Source organism: Pteropus alecto, unplaced genomic scaffold (genome assembly GCF_000325575.1).
Source record: "Pteropus alecto unplaced genomic scaffold, ASM32557v1 scaffold306, whole genome shotgun sequence".
Taxonomy (NCBI): domain Eukaryota; kingdom Metazoa; phylum Chordata; class Mammalia; order Chiroptera; family Pteropodidae; genus Pteropus; species Pteropus alecto.
This window is the reverse complement of record NW_006437748.1, coordinates 246,320-270,181: the sequence shown is the minus strand read 5'-3', so window position 1 is coordinate 270,181 and position 23,862 is coordinate 246,320. Positions and strand designations below refer to the sequence as shown.

Below are 23,862 nucleotides of genomic sequence, written 5' to 3'. Positions count from 1 at the left end.
TATTATTATAGATATTAAGCTTCATTCTGATAGATAATATGTAATTTATTCACTGACTAAAGCAATAATATTTTTTATACAAACGTTTGAATTTTTAAATAATTGAACTCTCTATAGCTTTTTAATAGCCATTTGTTATTGATTCTTATCCCTTGATTATAGATAAGACTTCACAGGTTTTATATGTAGTAATCTATATTTTATTCTCAATTTTTATTTATTTATTATTTTTATCTAATTTTCAAATATTTTGTAGATTGTTTTGACTCTAAAGTCAAATAATTCAAAAATCGTCAACATTTAGATAGAAAGAATGCTCATAAACAAAGTAACTGCTTAGACATTGTGAAGGATAACTGTTAAAACCAATAAGACATCATCATAAACGACTAAGATAATATTAAGAATGTTTTAGAAGTTCATATGTATTTGCAAAAATTTTTTTAAAATGAAAAGAAAATTTTAGCATTGAGAAATAGACAGTTTTTAGCAATGCTATGATAGTATATCTGAATATCCAAAAGATTCCATTAAATGAAAAATAGCTACTACAATTAATAAGAATGACCTTACTTCTGTAACCCTTGGCTGCATACAAATTAAATATTTTTAAAAACTTAATAGGCTTTCTGCTGTCTTTCCTAGAAATGAATATGTATATAAGTCATAATGGTGATAAACATAATATTTTAAAAGGTAAAGTTAATCTTATATATGGTAATCTAGGATTTATTGTGTTTTAAAATATAATTTTATCCTTCAGTATTTGTTTAAAAAGCTTATTGTGATTTTATTTTACTTACAAATACCATTACTATCATTATGTAAGTAAGGATTCTTCAAAATGATTCAAGTTCATGGTTCCTGTCTTTCCCATGACTATCCTTGCTTCTAATGGCGTGGATTTAACAGCCAGGCTCCTGACACAATCACAGAAAGTCTATTATAATCCTTATGATTCTTAGAAAAATGTTTTTGTTTTTTTTTTTAATTTTAGTCTAGCTTCAAGTAATATTTACATTTTATACAAAATTAGTCAACACTTTCATTTCTTTAATCTTTTTTCTAGAAAAGACTAAGGTTTATTTGTGGTTATTGCTTCTTGGCCCAGGATTCTGAAAGTAGTGCAAGAATGGAACATAGATACTGAGTTTCTAAGTTTCTAGGACTAAATTGAGTCTATAGCCTACAGCTTCTTCTGTGTTTCAGGAGACAGTCAGAGAAGAATCAGTCTATAGCAATGTACTTGTTCACTCGGCATATTTAAATCACTTTCCACATTAATGGAAAGCTATAAGAATTATAATTAGAAATCACCAAAATTTACTCAGAGAATACACCATGCTACTCTCTCTGTATTTGCTTCCTACCTCCTCTCTTATTATTTCTTGTTTCCATCGCATTTGGTGCATTTTGATTACTAATTTCCTGATCTAGCACAGTTGGATTTGGTTACATCCATTTCACACTTAACTTTGATTTGACTCTCCTGTACTATTCATAATAATTTCTTCTTATCTCTCTATGCTGCCACCACAAACAAGATGCATTCTGATTTGGAATCCATTCGGGGCCCTCATGACACAGCTCTGGCTAAAACTTAGGCATCTTCTGACAGGGCAAGTAGAATAGAAGAATTCAGTACATTGGCAGGAGGAACAGTATTGAAAGTAATTTCCTTTCCAACACTGTGGCCTATTTAGTCAAGGCCTATTAAATAACACGCAGTTTGTTATTTTTCTAAAAGTGAAACTTTTAGTTCTCCTGCAGCAATTCCATTACAGTGAAAATTACTTTAAATGAAATTCTAGGTCACTGTCTCATCAAATGCAGTTCTATAATTTTTCATGAAGCTTTTCTATAATGCAAATATTTTATGAGATTGAAAGTGAAGAAGAAAGGTTTTAGGATACTTGGCAAAAAGAAAAGTAATTTTAATGTGCTCATATTACAGACTACACATTTCTTATTTCAAGTAGAATTAAGAAATACAAATGCTAAATGGAAAATAAAGAGGTTTTTTAATGTTTTATATGTAGGATTTTTATACTACAAGCTGTAGTATTAAAATTAGGGTTTTATAATATTATTTGCTAGATTACACTTGGAGAAATTTGGGTATTAGAGTTATTGAAATTTTTTTTTAAATTTAACTATATATGTATAGTTGGCATATAATCTTATATTGGTTATATTAGTTTCAGGTGTACAAATATAATAATTTGACATTTTTATACCTTATAATGTGATCATCCCACTAATTCTAGTAATCATCTGTCACCATGCAAACTTATAACAGTTCTATTGATCATATTCCTCTTCCTCTTTTCACCCATTTCCCATACCCTCTCTTCTGGTAACCATCCCTTTGATCTCTGTTTCTATAAGTCTGTTTTTGTTTTGATTTGTTTTGTTTGTCTTGTTTTTAGATTCCACATATACGTGAAACCATACAGTATTTGTCTTTCATTATATAAGATAAAGATATCAATTCATTAAGAGGATATAATAATTATAAATATATATGTGTGTGTGTGTATACACACACACACACACACACACACATACTTAACATTGGAGTATCTTAAATATATTAAGCAAATACTAACAAATTTGAAGGTAGAAACAGACAACCATGTGTTAATAGCATAATACCCTCTATATCTAAACATGTTGTTGCAAATGGCAAGATTTCATTATTTTTTTATTGCTGCATAATATTCCATTGCATTTAAAACACATCTTCTCTATCCATTCATCTATCAGTGGACATCTAGGTCGCTTCTATATGTTGGCAATTGTAAATAATGCCACAGTGAACATAGAGGTGCATATGTTTTTGTGTTTATTTGTTTGTTTTGTTTTGTTTTTTTGAATTAGTGTTTTTGTCTTCTTTGGATAAATATCCAGAAGTGGAATTGCTGAGTTGTATGGTATATCCATTTGAGAAAACTGGACAGATACATGCAAAAAAAAAAAAAAGAAACTGGATCACTCTTTTACACCACATACAAAAATAAACTCAAATGGGTTAGAGACTTGAATGTGAGGCCTGAAACAATAAAACTTCTAGAAGAAAACATAAGAAGCAAACTATCTGACATCAGTCTAAGTAAAAACTTTTTGGACACATACCTTCAAGCAGAAAAAACAAAAGCAAAAATAAACACATGGGACTACATCAAACTAAAAAGCTTTTGCACAGTGAATGAAACCTTCAACAAAACATAAAGGCAACCCACTGAATGAGAGAATATATTTGCAATTAACATATATAAAAAGGATTGATATCCAAAATATGTGAGGAACTTATACAACTCAATAACAAAAAATTAAACAATCTGATTGACAAATGAACAGAGGACATGAAAATATATTTCTTCAAAGAAGACATACAGATGACTAACAGGCAAGTAAAAAGATGCTCAACATCACTAATCATTAGAGAAATGCAAATCAAAACAACAATGAGATCCACCTTACACCGGTCAGAATGGCTATTCTCAAAAAGTCAACAAACCACATATTGGTGAGGATGTGGAGAAAAGGGGACCCTTGTGTACTGTTCATGGGACTCCAAACTGGTGCAGCTCCAATTGAAAACAGCATGGATATTCATTAAAAAAGAACCTAAACATATTTTCCCTTTTAATTAAGTGGGAGTGTAGTCATAGTTTATCATTTTATTTTTTTTATTTTTATCAAATTATTTTATTAGAAAAATAATTAAGTGGAGAAACAAGTGTTTAAAAATAAATTTAAAGAGATATCTATGTTGTTCACTTTATACACAAGGTTATTTTTAATATAGAGAGCTCAAGACATAGTTCCATTTTTATTTGGCTCTGCCTCTAACCGGTGTTATGACGTAATTCTGCTTGGCCTTTAGCATTCATTTATATTTAAAGTTAGTTGGAATTTTTCTTCAATTGAAACTATCACTTGATCAATTTTGGTAGAAAAAAATAGTAAATGTTTAGGTTCATAGTCTCTCTGAGTGGTTTATTACTATAATATTATTCATTCTACTTTTCCCTATATCTGATTTCTTAGTGAATTTCATTCTGTAGAAAAAATAATACGTCTTTTCTTCCTTAGCTGTCCATATTTTCCTATTCTGTCAGCAAAACAAGTAAATTCTATTTTCAAACAAGAGCAAAACATCAATCTAATTCACTCTTTGACCTTCAGCTTCCCTTTGGCTTTACAAGATTTGTTGTATCTAAGCAACCTCATTTCTAATTTTCATCACCGGCAGAAATGGCTCTGGAATATCGAGTAAAAATCAGAGCACAGAAGGATGTCCCAAAAAGGAAGAGAATCACCAAGAGACTGTGAATTTACAAATTTTCCAATATATTTTACATGTGAGACATCTGAGATTATTTTTATCTCTAGGTTCTTTTAATACTAAACAGATGTCATCTAACAAGTCAGTTCTAGGCCAGGCCTCATGCACAAAACTATGTGTATAGAACCTGTTCCTCAATACTTTTTAATTGATTATCTACACATATAAATATGCATAAATTGGTTTCTTCCATGTGATGTCAGCTTGGCGAGTATGATGTTTGAAAGCAAATGCTCCTGTCATGTGATTTATTTTAAATCGGTGGCTAAATGTATTTGCATGACATCTCACTCTAGCTCCATTTATTTACTAGAATATGCCGAAAGCCTATGCATAGACCCTTGACCCATATACATACAAACCTACAAATTCTCTTATTTTAGGAAATAGATCTATGATGCTTTCAGCAAGCTAAAAACAAATATCATGCATGTTGTAACAGTAGCAAATTTTAATTTTATTTTTAGATCTTCATTAAGAGTAGTTCTGTATTTCTGAAAAATGAATTAGGAGTAGTTCTATATTTCTGAAAAATAAAAGAGTTCTATCTTCATTAGGGAGTCTTATCTCACTGCTCACTGAATTTATGTTTTTGATGTTATTTAACTTCTATTAAAAAAAAGCAGACAATTCTTTTTACATCACACTGCTCCTTTGAGACTCAAATGAAATAAAATATACAATAGGCTTTAAAACTCTGCAGAAATGTAAAGTACTATTCACATTTTTCAAATTCAGTAGAAAGTTAGTGCCACACAGAAAGCCCTGTTTTGATTAGTAGCATATAATAATTGATCTTGTCTTATATTTTAAGCTTTTGACACGAGAAATCTCTTTTATCACCCAAAAAAGAACCAGTCCATTAGTTATAAATAGATACATATTACATCTCTGTCTATCAGAATGAGGGAGAAACAGAGGAGAGGAGAGGAGAGGAGAGGAGAGGAGAGAGAGAGAGAGAGAGAGAGAGAGAGAGAATATGAATAGGAGGGAGAATGAATGAGAGAGATTTGTATTGCCAGACAATTTTTTTGGAGCTACATATACAGAGATTGTGATCATATACCTTCAGGGAAATAACATTTTAGTTTAGAGAGACAGAAAATTAAAATTTCAATAAATAAGATAATTTCAGGCACTGATACATATTATGGAGAGCATATTTCATATGACTGTGAATAAATGAAGGAGTTTGGTTAGAGTGGTCAGGGAAATGTCTTTGAGGAAGGAGCTTTTGAGTTGAGACCTGACTTATGAGATGGAAAGCTAAAGAATCAGTTAATGCAAAACCCTATAAATGGAAATGTTTGACATATTTTAATAAGAAACATAAAAAAAAATTGTGGAAAACTCCTATTTAACTTAATACTACAGGAACTTTTTAGTCGTAGTGCTCTCCTTTCTTGTAATATGATGGATAATTGAATGGCAGAAGTTCTCATGGTTTATATGCACTACTTAGATTAATTATATCTGTCAGAGTCCAGTGAGAGAACCAGAGCACATGCCATGTGATTAAATGGAAGGAATTTAATACAGGGAGCTATTTACAAATGAATTGGAAGTTAAACAAGGGATGGGGAAGCAACTCAGAAATGAACAACAGGAGGAGCCCTCTAATATGAATTATTCTCCCTCCATGTTCAGTCATGAATCTACAACTATCTGTTGAATATTTGTTTATGCTAGTATACCAAGGGAGACACAAAAATGAACAAGACATAGTACTCATGCTCAAGGATCTTGAGATCTAATATAAGAAATAAAATATCTATGAGTGATTAGAAATAAGCAATACTTATTCTACAAGTATTAAGAGGAAGAAAGGATCAATTCTGGCTGGAGGTGCAGGAAAAAACTCAAAAAGAAGGTGCCATTTGAGCATATCCTCAAACTATTTTGATGTTGGAAGATGAACAAATAAATAGACTTGGTGAGTGTAGATGGTTTAAAGTGAATGGTAAATATTTTAGTTTAGCTAGAGCAATCTATGAATGAAAGTAGTGAGAAATATGGATGGAAAGGTAGTAAGTTGTCAAATCTTAGAAACCCTTTGAATATAAACCTTTAGAATATAGACTTCAGAATTTGGGCCATGGGTTGGCAAACTCTGGTCCATAGGCCAAGTTGGGACTGATGCCTGTTTTTGTTAGGCCCATCAGAAAGGAATATTTTTTATGAACTAACATTTGTGATTTTTTTTGATGACAAAGAACACTACCTTTGAACCTCAATTAAGTGAAATATTATCTTCCCCACAAGAAAAATTCCATTTGTTTCATTAGTAGATCTATATTTTTAAAAAGTACTCATTATTACTTATTGAATTTTGTCAAATGCCTGTTTTTGTTAGGCCCATCAGAAAGGAATATTTTTTATGAACTAACATTTGTGATTTTTTTTGATGACAAAGAACACTACCTTTGAACCTCAATTAAGTGAAATATTATCTTCCCCACAAGAAAAATTCCATTTGTTTCATTAGTAGATCTATATTTTTAAAAAGTACTCATTATTACTTATTGAATTTTGTCAATATTAAAGAGAGAGAGAGAGAGAGAGAGAGAGAGAGAGAGAGAGAGAGAGAGAGGAGAGAGAGAGAGAGAGAGAGAGAAAGCCAGAGATGCTAGAGGGCAGAGAATGAGAAACACCTAAGTGGAGGTACACTCAGGGCCAAAAGGGCCAAAAACAGTGGGCTTGCCTACATAATGCTGGAAAGTCAATAGGTTTTAAAAAGCACAGGCTTTAAAATCAGATTCTGACTCAAACTATATACCACTCCCAAGGTTTTTGACAGGTTTTAGAGCAATGGCATTGTGAAAATTTAATATATAGAGCCAGGCACAAGACTAATATCAATAAATGTTATTCTACTTTCCATCTTTTCACTTTCTTTCAATAAGTAGCTGTGGGTTAATTGATTAGGACAACCTATCTCAAATATTTTCTAAGTACGTAAAATTGACCATCCTATACCCCATCACTTAAAAAATTACTTATTAATTTTCTTGTTTTCTTTATTAGATCATTATGAAATATTTCAAATTATTTTTTTTTTATTTAAAACTCTTCCCCATATTTAATTTTCAGCCTAATTGTTGTTGTGCTTGTTCACCAGTTAATGGAATTGGGTTGAAAAATGACATATATCTTCAGTTAAGTTCTGTGTCTGTGGATGTGTTCTGATATCTTTCTACTAGTTTAAATAGTTTATTTCCAAATGGTATTTTGGAGCATAAACTTAGCAATAGGATTCTGAAAGTGGACTGCCCAATCATTCAAATTCTGATATTTGGAAACATTTTATCACAAGAGTGATAAAATTATTTTTAAAAATAAGAATAAAAAGAACACCTAAGGAAGTCTCAAGTGATGAGAGTTGGCTGGTCAATGTAAGTTCAAATGTAAAGAGCTGTTCAGTAAGATTATAAAAGAAGTAACATGCACATGCTACTTTCTGTGAGACATTGCCCATTGTCTTTGTCTTTTTTAAGAGTGTGGAGAAAGAAATAAAGGTAAGTGGGAAAGATGGTTAGAAAGTGTTAGAAAGGTATAAGTAGTTTGCATAAATCTTTATTGTATATAAAATTTTCCTGAGGTGTTTTTTCAAAATGCAGGTTATTTAGAGCTATCCATATGTATTACAATTATATTTGCTTTCTGAGATCAGGTCAAAGAGCTGTGATTTTTTTTTTTTTTAAACAAATGCTTCTAATGTAATTGTAATGGTACACACATTTTGAAATAGTTGATACAGTGGGAAATCCTAGGTGTAAGACAAACTTGCAAACAGGAGAGAGAAACAAACAAATAAACAAACAAACAAACAAAAACTATTACATTAAACTTCTGGAGAAAAATTGAAAAGCAGATGCTTCCAAGAGACTCAGTGAGCACATATCAAGAATGCCAATTGGAAAAAAAACAATTATGAAACCTATATCAGTGTCCAACAGGTATCAGCATCTAGAGTTATCAACAGCTCCCCTGTTGTGGTTTAAGGTAGTAGCATCTATTGCAAGGACAAAATAGAGGTCTGAAAACAAGCCTGGGTCACCCTTCTTTCAAACATTAAAACCAAATGTTTCAGTTTGTACTTCTATAAAATGAGTCACCTTTTCCAGAATCATCATACTGAAAGCAGTATGCTGGAGGATTTAAATGTTGCTAATGGTTTAGTTTTGGGAAAATTTCTATTCTGTATTTGATTCAGAAGCTAGCTGTGTGAGATGAATAAAACTGCATGAGAAATCATGCTATAGGCTGTTACTATGCATTTTCTGCCGTGTTTGATACTGTTCAGCGAGGCAGTTGCAATCCCACCAAACCTACCTATCAAAAAATGAAACTTTATTTTTGCTCACCTTATATTTTTAGGAAATTCAGGTGATACAAGCTCTATAAAACATTAGAGCCTTATTGTACTAGTGTATCTTGGCGTACATTTCCATTTTAGTGTAGTTTTATAAATTTTCTGTCAAAAGGAGGCTTGCATAAGCTTTACAAATTCTCTTTTCTGTTTAAGTCATTCAGAAAAACCTTGGAATGAGACAGTAGGTGCTGCCGATAACAAAAAGATGTATTTTGTTCTTTACTCTACTTTAGCAAGAAACAGATCAAAATTTTAAGGTATTTTATGTTCCAAATAAGAATTCAGTAGGATAAGTTTTGTCTTTTCAATGCCTGGGATATGATATATATGATGATACCATTCACCCAAAATAACTTACTTATAGTACCCATTTTTTAACTTCAGGAATATTTCTACAAAGAAAAATGGGAGTGTGTGTATAATTATTGCTAGTATATTTTTTCTAAAGCTAATTCACACATGAATTCTATATTTAAGAATTCAATTTATCAAATTAAATGTAATTGGAAAATGCCATTAACATCTTTTTTCCCTAATATTAAATGTGTATATACTCAATTAAATTAGAAATACAGTATCTGATATCTAAAATCTAGATTAAAAAGCAGTAAAATAAGTTTTTAAAGAAGTCAGAAAAAGAAAAATTATTTAAATTATTCTTAGCATAACTTAATATATAAATACAAACATTTTAGTAAAAATATAATAAGATAAAAAATTATTTTAATAAATCATCCTAAAGGTTAAATTGCATGTATAAAGTTGAGATAATAATCACTAATGATTTTTTTCTATTCTGGTCAAGATTTATGACAACAAAAATAAGAATTATTTTTGTTTTTAATTAACAAAATAGTTTATCGATGTTCTTGACAAATCCCCGCTTAGCAGTAGCTTGTAGAAAGGAATATGTATGTCTCAATGTTATAAATTATTGCTCTTTATAATAAATGTTCTATAGCAAACATATTCATCTTAGAAGCATCTGATATGAAATTATTTTAGGTTGAAATGTGTTTCCACCACATCTCCAAAATTACAATAATATTGTTAATAGTAGAATTTGAAAACAAGGGAATCTATACAGAATTAAATGCTGCTATATAACATAGTTTATATTTGTAGCAAAGTTCAGAACTAATTTGTAAATGCCACTGTAAAAATGCTATTACTTCATACAGCAAGAGTGTATTTTGTGTAGCAATTATTATATGGTCTCTACTATGCATTATATAGAACTATAAGTGATAAAGGATATGATCCATTGCTGTTACAGATTTATCAAATTCTCAATGTTCATAAAGCATCTGAAATGTGCCTGGCAATGTGCTTAGTGAAACAGATATTGTTATTATTACTATTAGCAATAGTGTTTGAACATGCTGACAGTAACGCTACTTTGTATTAGTCTGGCATTATAAGACATATCAAAAAAGATATAGGAAAAATGCCATCATTTTGATATTCTCATATATAATAAAGGTCCAATCAATATCTGAAAATTAATATAAAAACATTAAATTAATTTTACTATTTTTTTCTATTTCTTATTCTTTAAAATTTTTCAAGCTTTAAATTATGAATTTAAAATTTATTTTTTTAAGTAAACCCAACCCCTAGTAAAATTTATCATGTCATTTTTTTTTCTTAAGGTTTTTCTTTTCCTTTGGATTTTCTTGTCAACTCTATCATGTTGTAATTCTTTTACTCTCAGAAGTCATTCAATAGCAAAAAACTTGGTTTTCTTATTGAGTAAACAGTATTTGAATATCTACAATGTGTAAGACATTAAATAAGGTGCTAACCATGAAAGAAATAGTAATGGTCCATCTCTTTAATGTATTTATATTCTAGATCAGAAAAAAACTTATACATAAAGAGAAAAATTAGACATTTAAAAACTGATATATATTGAATGTTAACCTGGGACAGTTGCTGCAATGGACTGCAAAAAATTACATTTTTTAAGTTGAAAAAAGCTCTATGATTAAATGAATATGATATCAATTGATATAATTTGATATAAATTAATGTTACTATTATATACTTAGAATGCGAAATTTCAGCAAAATTAAGTATTTATATAACTAATACATTTTGGGGCACAGTTTCAGACCTTGGTTTTTCTAGCTCTGGCAGCAGCATCTTTCCTTTGGACAGCTCTGCTCTGTAAAACAGTGTGATAAACTAAGAATGTAAGAGTTCTGAGCAAAATAGTCTAATGCAAGTTAAAGAATTTATTCATGAGAATGGTGAGGAATGAACAAAACCCTTCTATCTTAAAAAGTTAGAGGAGAAGGCTTTCTCTATAGTGTCAATCATATCCACACATGAAAACACAGTTTATCTAACATCTCTTTTATCATGTCATTTTTCTACTCATAAACCTAGAGTATAAAGGTCTGGTGTGAAATGGCAGATGTCTTTGGATACCTACTTTATCTTTATCCATGCATGGCCTTACTGAAACGCTTGGGATACAAAAAAAAAAAAAAGATACAAAAAAAAGTTGCATCAACATTGAAAACAAGGAATTTAAGTCAGATTTTTGTAAGATCGCCACAGTTTTGAAACAGAGAGTGAAAAAAAAAAGTACAGGCAGGGATAAAGATAGATTTTTTTGGGTTCTCGCCACAGTAATATGAGAACTTTATAGTGCTAAAGGCATCAGTCATACACCTAATGTACTGTTCAGGCATACTTGAATCCTGTCAAAGATTCTGCAACATTCAAGGAGAAGAACATTATACATTCAGGGTAAAAAGGGAAAAAAAAAATGTTTATGAAGGTTTATTAGAAAAAACACAAGTTGTTTATTTTTAAAAAGCTTGAGTTTCAAGTAAAACTCAGTTAAGAAGACTATATAAAACATGAGAATGAAGGTGAAATAATGATACTGATAGAGAAGAAAATAGAACTTAAATCCATAAAATTAAAGAAATTAAAGACAGAAAATATAGAGCCAAAGAATGCAATATTGTTGATTACTAATAATAACTGATGCTTATTTAGAACTTGCTAGGAGGATTTCAATAGATATTTACAAGCATTTCTTCAGTTAATTACCAAATCTCTTAGTAAAGAAGGTAATAACACTCTGTTTTAAGGATCAGTAAAAGGCAAAACTCACTAAATCTAGCTAACTTAAAGACAAGATTCAGTCTGTATCTTCCTGGTTAACAACAGCAATAACAATACTCTTACCATATTATAGTGCTCTCTTACATGTTTGAGAATTCTTCTAGGTCATAGAGGAATTGACAAAGGAAATAAAACAATAAAGATCAAATGACCAAATAAAAACATACTTTACTTGGATAAAGAAATTAGATAAAGTGAGCAAGTGTGATAAAGATACAGTAGAAAGAAAAAAAAATAACTAAGATTTTATAAAGCACTTATGTTTGCATATTGAAAGTGTTCAAAGCATGAAACACAGTTAAGGTAAAGAGACTGATACTTTAAAAATATCCTGATATCCTATGTTTATTTCAAGATAAAAACAAATTTCTATCAGGCAGTTAAAGAAAAACCATGAACCCAATACTAGATAGAACTCAGATTTCTGCTCCATAGAAATCAAAGCTAGAAGACAATGGAGGAAAGTTTGCAGTTAGAAGAAAAGTTTGTGAATAGGGAACCTAAAATTCAGTCAAATTTTCATTCAATTATGAAGCCATTAACATTTTCATATATGCAAAGATTCACGTTTTTACTGAAAAAAATACTCAATGATATGTCAATTAACTGTTGAGTAAAAATAACTTTAAATTAATTGAATCATGATACAAATATTTAGCTGTGAGCATTAAAATAAATAAAAAATTAAAATCTAAATATAAACCAGTAAAACTTTAATCTCCATATTATATATCTCTATCTCTGTCTTTATCCATATCTGTAACTGAATGCAGGAATCTAAAATAATTCTTAAAGAAAATATATAAAAATATGCGGTTCTCTATTCTCAAATTTTATTAACTAGGGCAGCAGTTTTGTTGGGTGTGTGTGTATGCATTCTGAGGATTGGGGGATAGAAGAAATTATGGTTCATATATACAATGGAATATTACTCAGCCATTTAAAAAAAAATGAAATCCTACCATTTTCAATGACATGGATAGACCTAGAGGTTCTTATGATGAGTGAAACAAGTCAGACAAAGATAAATACCATATGATTTCACTTATATGTGGAATCTAAGGGAAAAAAAAGAACAAACTAATCAAAAACAGACACAAATATAGTGGACAATTTGATGACAGACAGAGGGGAGGGGACTTGGGGAACTGAGAGAATGGAGTGAAGAGTTAAAGTACAAATTAGTAGTTGATAGATAGTTAAAGGATGGGTCACAGCATATGGAATGTAGTTGGCATTAATATGTTGGGTAGGTGGAGGGCCGGGGAGGGGGGGAGCAATTGAAGGGATCATTTTATGAACTATATAGATGTCTAACCAATGTACTATATACTTGAAACTAAAATAAATAAATTTAAAAAATTTTAAAAAATGCAATGAGATGGTATTTTCCTGTTTGGCATTCTATTATCTATAGCTCCACCAATTTTGTGGCTAGTTTTCTATTAATCAAGGATACACGGAAACTAATATTTTATTTTAAGCCACTTCATATCTTTCCAGTATCTAGTTTTCACACACACGCACACACACACACACACCAACATACACAATTCTAAACTTCAATAGGTCATCATAAGAGGAAGTTTGAATTTCTATTTTAAATCATTGTAACATGGAAAAATTAAGATTTTAAAAACAGTGTAATAGAATATGATAGAAATATAGGATCATTAGATTTTTAAAGGAGATTAAATTTTATGCACATTATGTACATTGAAGAAGAAGAGGGAAAGCAAAGAGAATTTTTAAAAGTAGATTTATTCTTGTTAAAAAAAAAAGATTAAAGTGTCAGCCACAGTTTGGAGAATATTAAGTCTTACTACTGAACTTTCATGATAGACTGAAGCATTAAATTTTAAATGTCGTAAACATAATACCTGAAAGTAAATATAATTCAGCATTTATATAATTTTTCAGATGGTGAAAGACTAAGCAGATATCAAAAAGGAAAAATGGGATATATTTGAGTATATAAAAATGACAAGCTCCTAGATGTCAAAAACAAATAACATTAAAAGGCAAACAACAAACTGAAAATATTTGTAAGACCAATGACAAGGTATTGATTTCTGTGCTATGTGCATGTGCCATGGAAATAAAATTATGAAATGTAAAAAGTAGAAAGAAAGTAGTCAAACGAATGAACAGAACACAGATAACTATATCAAATAAATTATGCTACCAACCAAAGAAATGCAAAATTAAATGTTATACTTACTTAACAATATTCTAGACATATATCATCCTCAATATTGACAACTATGTATATTATAAACTCACATAGTACTGAGGAAAAAATATCATTACAATCTTTCTGGAAAACCTCTGGCAATTAGTACAAAACTGTTCAACATGTTCTCATTCCTTTACCCAGAAATTCCATATCCGGGAACCTAATCTGTGATATACGTGTGTGTGTATACACACACACACACACACACACACACACACACACACATATATATTGAAAACAATATATATGTATATATATATATACATATATATATATTGAAAACAATATAAGCAACTTAAATGTACAATTATGGAGGCTAATTTATAACATTAGTGGAAGTTGCACAATATTGCATATTGTATTTTTAAAGCATATTTATTAGCTTAGAACAGTGGTTTTGATATAATGTGAGGTAAAACTCAACAAAATTTATATATGCAAAGTGGTGCAATATCACATATGTAAATAGCTAGATATATAATGCATAGATAAATAGCGATAGAAAATATCTCAAAATAATAATAATGGTTATCCCTGGATTGTTGGACCTTTAATATTTTCCTTTGCATTACTCTATAATTACAAGATACTCTAGGATGACTTTTCTTCATCAGAAATACAATAATATTTTTGCTATCTACCTGTAGTTTTCCATTGCCAACTATGTAAAAAGTAAACTACACTATATTTAAGGCACTTTAATGATTCTCCTCAAAATATCCCTAGATTCTATCTATATCTATCTATCTATCTATCTATCTATCTATCTACCTATCTATCTATCTATCTATCTATCTATCTATCTATTCATCTGTCATCTATCGTCTATCATCTATCATTTTTTTAAAACCTTTATTCAGTCTCTACCAAATAGAAGCATATTCATTATCTCTACCAATCTCACATTTGATGCGTGGATCGAAATTTGTCTTATTCAAACTGCACATGCTTGAATATCTCTGATTCTTGTTATTTTGAATAATTCACTCATAATACTTGAAGATGTGAGTTTTCTTTCAGAGCTCTCAATATTTATTAATATCTTTATAAAAAAATGTTTCTAAATTAACTTGAAGACATGTACTTTGAATCTCCATCCCCATGACTGTGATCTTCACAGTTCCAGAACTCTTATCTAATTTATTTTATATTGCTCAAACAATTGGTAGAGTTTTTTGCTCACAAGTGCTTAATAATTTCTATGACTCATTTGAATACTAATAAATTTAAGGAGTTATCACAAAATTTCTAAATCAAAAGAGTAGGGAATGAGTTTACAAATTGGTTGTAAAACTGTGATATGTCTGAATCTATAGAAAATAATTTTGCTGAAGCTTCCTTTAATAAAGTAAAATGAAATGTTCATTTTAAGTAAATATTCAACTCCCTAATACACTATCTTAAAATTATGTTTAAGTATAATCATCAGATAATTTGATTTGTAGCTTTAACATCTGAATCTTTTGTTTATAATTAAATAGTAATGAAAGATAGTCCCCCTTCATGATCTCAAACATTTGCTCAGTTATGCAATTCTCACTAAAATTTTTAAAATTTATGATCATGCCATGTGTTCAGGAAAATGTGCAAGACTTGCTCTCAAATGAGATTCCACCTTGACATGCTCTGCTTATAACTTGAAGTTAATTTTAGTATCAATATTACCCAATAAAAGCAATAAATTAATTTTAATAGCACTAATAATTTTTATATATTAAGCATGTCACTTACTATTTTATTTGTTTATATACATTATTTTATGAATCTCTCACAAATATGTAATGTAGATATTATTAACCTCACTTTGAAAATTAGGATTCACTCTCTGAGGATTAAATAGTTAATTGAAAAGTTGTATTGCTACTTATTAGTAAATTTGGCATGTTTTATCGTAGGATACAGGAGTTCACTACCCAGTATACTGAAATGTTTATCAGACTTTTCATCATTACTATTCAAAAGACCAGCTCAGTGAAGCACTATCTGTATATTTTCACCCAATCTCGTGGCCACATTATTTCCCCCCTAGTTGTATTCAGTAACTTTGTAACAGAAAGATCTGAGTTATAAAAGAATACTCATATAATATTGGCATGTCTATTTGAATGGCCTATAGAAACTCAGAGAGCAAGGTTAGAGTTTATGGGCTCAAGAATACTCTAAATAATCAAGAATTGAGAAGTTGAGTTTACAACATTTAAAATTATTCAACAGTTCTTGATCACTCATGTTCCACCTTGGTTTCTGACGCTACAAATCCAAAAGTAAAAAGAACTTATCCCTTCTCTCAAGAAAGTTATAGGCAAGGAAACTCAAACAGACATTTAATAAGAGTGTGATAAATTTTGATATGGATAAGCACAATATTCTTTGTAGAGACAATGTACACAAGGAAGAGAACATTTCAAAATATCTGACACTTTTTTCAAACACTCTGATGTTTCCGCCACTTGAAAAAAATCAAAAATAGTCAAAGAAAAAACAGTGTTTGGCCTCTTAAGGGAATATGTAAGTAAGTTATATATGTGTCTTGTTGAGAGTGTATGTGAACGTGTTTGATTTGTTCTTCTTTTCTGTGTCAGTTAACATATAGAAACAAACAATAATTTGGCTAAATATTTTAAAAAGCTTCTAAGAAATAGCACATTTGCAATATAATATGAAATAAGAATAACAATGTATACCAAATTTTCTTTCTATAGTGTAAATCTTATTCTTTTTTCAAAGAAAGTGTATGATAGATTTAAAATATAAATTGGAAAATAAGTTTTTAAAAAAATATATTGAAAAGAAGTGTCTAAGTATAAAGAACACATAGTATTAATGAAAGTAATTTAATAATATTAATGAAAGTAATTTAATAATAATAGTAATTTAAGATATTAAATTATGTAGTTTGCTAAAATTTCAAATCGCTTAATTATTAGCGCTAGAATATATTTATAGTTGGTGGTGAAGTTTTTACTTTTTTAACATAACTACTGTAAGATTATTATTTGATTAAAATATAGATCATAAATCTAAGCAATGATGAGTCTAATATATAAATAGAAGGGTGGACATTTAAGAATTATAATAATTGAAGATAATATCCAGGTTTGGCTTTTATGCCAGAGACACCTGTGGTTCTATGAGCTCAGTTTACTTTTCCAGAGTTCTCCCTGAATATATTCTTTTTTCGGTTTTCCACTATAATAGGGAAAGGCTTTCTATAGACAACTCTTGGAGATTGCTATCATGACTTTATGTAATATTAAATACTTTAGCAGGTTGGTATAACATGTGTACCTTACTCATAAGAAGACATCACTCAAATGCTAAGTTGAAGAACATTTAGAATTTAATAGTGCTTCTTTTTTCTGTATCTCAACCAAGGCTGGGGGCTTTACTAATCAATTCTACTAAATGTCAAATATGAGTTTTTATTTTTAAGATTTACTACCCCATTGATTTGTTTGGTAAATGATAGATATTAGTTCCTATTTGTAAAATGAAAACTTTTTAAGATATAAGAATTGGCTAAAGTATTTTAAGTCTACCTTCAAATTTATCAATAAAGAGTAAGTCTGAAAAACTCTAGCCTATCCTCCCCTCAAACTCAATAAAAGCAGAACCCCAGGCTCCTGTACCTGTGTGCTCTTCTTCTCTACCTGTGGCCTTGCTGCATGCTTCTTGGTATACCTTGTATGCTCCAAGACTTGTAGGTAATAAACTCTTTCTTAATTCAGAGTTTCCTAATGGTTGTTACTGAGGGCATCTTGCAATGGTAAAAAAGCCCAAAGGTCAATCCCATGGTAATACTGGTTTTAAAAGGGGCTAAGTACTGTGAGAAGCTCAGTGCACCCAGGTAAGTGCCCCCTGAGGCATTTCTAGCCCATAGCATTATTGATAATAGACTGAGAAGGCACAAAACAGTAATACTTTGCACTATGACAACAGCTGATAGGAATTTTTCAGCTCCACTATAATCTTATGTCTTATATGTGGTCCGTGGTTGACTAAAATGTCATTACGTAGTACATTAATATTAGTAGTGTTAAAAATTCTCAAGATACAAAGAATATAGTCTATTTGAGAGGTTATCTTAGAAATCATATCTGAGAGTTCATTCTTTTCACCTAGTTTTTCTAAAAACTTATAAATGGTAGCAGAAAAAATACTTTATTAATATTAGTTGCTAATATTATAAGGAAATAGTTCAGTCCTAAGTTATTGAAGACACCATACTTCCTAATTTTCCAGAAACATATTGAAGCCTTTACCAAGAGGACATTTTATTTTATTCTCACTAGTGCAATTTATTTATTTATAACATTAAAATTAGTACAGCGTATGGTAACTACATAGTCAAACAGGAGTGAATAGCTTTAAATAGATATCTTTCATCTCACCTACACTAACTTCCAGACTCATTCTCCTGCAATATTTACAGTTTGCTATTTCCATTTTTAATTCTTCTGATTACCAACATAATTCTAAACTTCACCCTTTTTTTTTTATATCTTCAGTTCTCACCATATGATATATGAAAGATGATAAAGTTAATTAGCACTTCTTCCCTCTTGGTTTTGTTTGCTGTGTTATTTTTAGTTTTTATTGTTTATATAATTTTAAATAATGTGATTAAGTCTCCATTGTTCATTCTAATAACTTTAGACAGTATAGGAAGAGGATTTTAAACTACCTGGCTAATTACCAAAACTAATACCACTTAAGCGTTTGTTACTTAGCAGTGCCACAAACATAAGCAGGGTGAAGGTGCTTGGAAGGGATACACTAAGTATGATGTACTTAGCACTCTAATGGAAGAGCTTATTAAAAAAAAAAAAAATGTAGGTAACTATTTCAAAAAGCTAGAGTCTGTTTAGGAACCCTTGGTGTATTTCTCTGACCATGGGAACAGGATGGGATGACAGAAAATCCTGAGATTTGTAATGCCCCCTCAATGTCTGAGTAGAGCCACACTTTCAGAAAAATTACCACAGACTTAATTCCAGGACTAATGTAGCTGAGTTGTAAGCTGACTTTGGCTGATGGAATCAGATTCTTTTGAGAAATGACTAGGACGAGATGATCAATCCTTAACTCGTACATTCAAACATATATACTTTGAAGAGCCTCAGATTTTTTTCAATTTGAAGAGAAATAAATGTATTACATAGAAAGCCAAGTGACTATTGGGAAGGTATGTGTGTGGTGGTGCGGAGAATAGGGAGAAAGGGAGGTGGGATAGAAGAGAGAATGAAATGAAGAGAAAGAGGGACAGAAGCAGGTAGTAGGGGGAAGAGTTTACAAAGAGTGTTGTATTGTGTGAGAACAGTAGTTAACCTGGATTTTATGGAGTAATTTCGATACTGATTTGACATTTTCATGGTTCCAAATCCAAATTTAAAGAAGTGAGTAGAATATTAGTAAGTTATCCCTGCCTAGAGCTCTTTATTTTTAGGAAGATATTGATAGCATTTAGACCACTGAGAACCCATTAGAGATTATGAACTCAACAGAGCCACTAAGATGTATGTGAGCCCCAAGTTATTAGCCAATGAATATCTTAATTACTACAATTTCAGTAACTCAATATAACTTAGTCACACACTTATACTTTATATACGTATAACTTAATAATAATATAACTTAATAACATAAAGTAAAATTATAAATGATGGTTTAATATCATCACTCTTTTTTTAGCATGCCAACATTATAAATTTTTTGCTGAGATTAGAAACTACTGATTTTATATAAATGTACATGGTATGTTTCAAGGTTCTATTATTTGAGAGGAGTAATATAAAAGAACATTGCAGTAATTCCTTAGAACATGAAATTGTCAGATATTGAGATAGACTTTATTTCCCTTTAGAATTACCGCTTCTATATTTGTACTAAGGGTTGCAAAGATTTAAAGCAGTATTTCCCAAACTGTATTCTAAGGGTATTAATTCAGGGAGATGTCAATGTGTGGTTCTAGAAAATATGCTAAAAATACTCTCTTCTTAGACAAGCATTATGCAAAATTAGCACACTTAAGTCTCTGAAAAGACCTGCAGTACAGTAGATTAGCTTTTTAAAATATTATTTTAAACCATGTTTCCCAAGGTTACCTGTGCAGAGTTCACATTTGTTTTTTTAGCATATTCATTATAATCTAGAACCAGGGTTAACAACCTATATCCTTGTAAATAAAGTTTTTGTAAATAAAGTTTTATCGCAACATAGTCATGCCCACTTGTTGCTTTTCTATTACAATGGCAGAGTTGAGTAGCTGCAACAGAAACTGCATGCCTGACAAAGCCTAAACTTGTTTATTCTCCAGTCCTTTGTAGAAAAATGTTTGCCAGTCTTGATAGCAGAACAGAATACTACTTACTGGACATCAAATTAGAAAACACTGCCTTACAGAACTGTATTAAAACTTTAAACAGAAACTTCTTGCAGATAATTATGTGTACATACCTGCATGATGTATAATTAATTTTAACTGTGTGAAATATGCAATGATGGGAATTAAAACATCCATTTTTAAAGCTTTTATTTTAATATAGTTAATGTATTTGAAACTTTAAAACACAATTTAGGAAGAAAAGAATATAAATATTCTTACAAATGTTGTTTAAAGCCAAAGATAAAAATCATACTGATAGCCTTACATTTCTTTTGATAAAATTATCTAGAGAAAATTCAAAATTTATTGATGTCTTTCTTCCTTGCTTTCCTTTTAGGAAAAATTCCTGATATACAGTTGTGTGCATGTAATTACTATGTCTTTTTATTTTGACTTGGAGGACACCTTGCTCCCTCTTCATATTTAAAATAAGTAGCCTAAGGTATTACATAAACCTAAATTTAACTATTGGCTTGCTTGTTATCTAGCTATCCAAACTGTAATATCTGGATGCCAGTTCTCCATGAGGTATTAGTAATGAAGCTGAACTAAATGCTCTGATTTTTTTCCAGGAAGAACTGAACCCCATCATTGTTACCCCACCAATTCAAGCCATTGATCAGGACCGGAATATTCAGCCACCATCAGATAGACCGGGCATCCTCTATTCCATCCTTGTTGGTTTGTACCTGCTAACATTTTACACTCAGTTGTCACTCCAGAATCATATAAAATAAAAATTGTCTCAAATCAGAGTAAACACCTTTAATAACAAAGATTTTCTTTTTGGAAATTACTGTTATTTTTAAGTATAAATGAATCTAAAAGTAACAGTTCTTTCTCAGAATTAGTTTCAGTGGAATGTGTAAAACAATAAGTAGAAAAAAAAACTTTTATTGAAGAAGCAAAACAACTTTTTAAAAAAGGGAGGTTGATTTACATATTGGTAGTTTTCTCTATATCACCTCATAAAAAATTCCCTAAGAAAAAAATTGAAAAATCAATTGAAAAACTTACACAGTTTGCTCTACAGTATTTTATCATTGGTGGATCAATTAAATAATTCTGAAAATACATGACTGAATTAAATAAGGGCATTTGGAGCCATATGGGAGAAAGAAAAAGATCATAATTAGCCCAAGGGCACATAATGTATTATACCCTTGGCTAATTTTTCCTTGAAAAATTTCACAGGAGTTGTCTTAATCCATCCTTGTGCATGTACTGCTAATTGTACCAAAAGCAAAAATGATGAGAATTTGATTATGCTACTCAAATTGCTTCCCCCCACCCTTCAAATTGCTTTTGGTAAAATATGGATGTAGTTGCTTTGCAAGGTTTTAGTCTCTAGAGGGACAGATGTGTGTGAGACAGACCATACATCTCTTAATGAAGGAGTTGTTTTTGAACTGTGCTTGAAAATAACTATTCAATGAAATTCAACATTACTCTTAAACCTTTCCTATTCTCATGCCTCCAGCCTGTATATGTGCATACATATATAACAACACAGAAACCTGCAGACATTAGACAGATTCAAAATATAAGGCTATAGCCTACTTAGAAATGCTGTCCTTAAAGAAAATTCAAGTAATTCTGTTTAAAGCCTTTAGTCTCTAGAACTACACACATATCATAAACCCTTTGCTGAGATTAGACTATTAAAATTTTTAAAAATTTTCTTATGAACCTAAGCATAAGCCTCTTTTAAGTCTAGAGAGGCCTGGCATATATAAAAGGAAATAGACACTTTTAAAATTTTTATTAACTGAAGGCTTGACAGTATGTCAATCACTGTGCTGGATGTTATAGATACAAATATGAGAGATAAATGTTCTAGGTTAGGGAGGGGTAGAGTTTATGCTAGAACACATCAAAAGATGAATTAAAACACATAATTGTAAACACTATAAATAAAGTATGAGCCACACATCATGTGGGCTCATGGGAAGAGAGTGCTAGAATTTCTGAGAGTTGCTTAGGAAATGTTATTTTAGCAGAAAGGCTAGAATTTCCAGGCAGAAAATAGGAGAGGAATGATCTAGACAGATGATGCTGCATACACAAAGTCCAGTAGATGAAATTTAAAGATAGTCTTGGGGAGGCATGCTACTCAGAGTGGTCTGGTATTCATTGGCATTCATAAGTTTCTTTCACTTTTAAAAATTATACTTATTTTAAAATTACACTTTTTCAATAAATGAGCACCTACTCTATGGAGCAAGATAGATTCCTCAATTTGTACAGATGGTTTTCTGGCAGCAGAGACAGGTAATAAACAATATAATAAACAAATAAATGTATATACTACAAAAGATTGATACTAGTGAGTGCTATAGAAAAAATAGAGCTGGATGAGTGGAATTGGAAATGCAGAAAGAGGTGTTACAACATAAGCTGCAGTATTAAATAAGATGATCAGGAAATGCCTCACTGAAAAGGTGAGGTTGAGCAAAGTCTTACAGAAGTTAAAGGAGTTAGCCATGTTGATATCTTGGGGAAGAGTTTCTAGGCTGAGATAGAAGCTGGAGCTTGCCTTGTGGGTTTGAGCCTAGTAGCATCGGAAAAGCATGAGTGAGAGGCAAGTGGAAAGAAGGTGTGAGAAATAACAGAGTGCCAGGAAATAGAGGTTTGTATACTATTGATCTACTCTGTCTTTCACTCTGAATGAAATGAAGAACCAATGAAAGGATTCAAGCAGAAAAATGAAATAATGATGTTACATTCCATCAACCTCTAACTTTAGGATGGTGGATAGTCCTCAAGAATAGATATAACCTCTAACACTAACTTTGCTTTCACAGCTATATTAAATAAAATTGTATGCTTAGATAGTATTTACATTTCTAGAAGGCAAGGCATTGCAGAAATTGTAAACATAGCTTCTGGATTTGTGCTATCAATGTTCAAATCCCGAGTTTAACACTTCCCAATCATATAATGCTAGGCAAGTTACTAACTTCTCTGTCTCAGATTGCTCCTATTTAAAATGGGATTCATCAACATCAAGCTTTCTATAAAAGAGTTTTGAGGAGTGATCTAATAGATGTAAATATGTAATAGTGTCTGAAAGAAAATTACTGGTCAAATAGTGTTAGTTGATGTCATTAATTACCATTAGAAGGAAAAATAAAGCATGTTTTTCTAAGTCATACAAGTCTGGTAAGAATAGAAGTGTGTGCTTACACACACACACAGACACACACACACACACACACACAGCTTATAACTGTGCCCTTTTTCGCGTTCTGATCTTTCACACATTAAGTAACCTTGCACGGAGTCTATTAGCTTTTCCTCATGCCTTTCTATTCTCTAGAATTCTGATTCCAATTTTAAACTCCGCCAAATTAGAAATTATTTTCTTTTTTTTCCTT

The 23,862-nt window shown here is 30.6% G+C and overlaps 1 protein-coding gene across 1 annotated transcript in view; it reads left to right on the top strand.

The window, feature by feature from the left end:
- LOC102885755 (protocadherin-15) overlaps positions 1-23,862 on the top strand; it is a gene marked incomplete at its 3' end in the record, with an annotated part of 563,452 nt that overhangs the window by 294,484 nt on the left and 245,106 nt on the right. Inside the window, exon 9 of the mRNA XM_015591761.1 lies at positions 21,058-21,166. Coding sequence (XP_015447247.1) covers positions 21,058-21,166 — 109 coding nt within the window. The remainder of the gene's footprint in view (positions 1-21,057; positions 21,167-23,862) is intronic.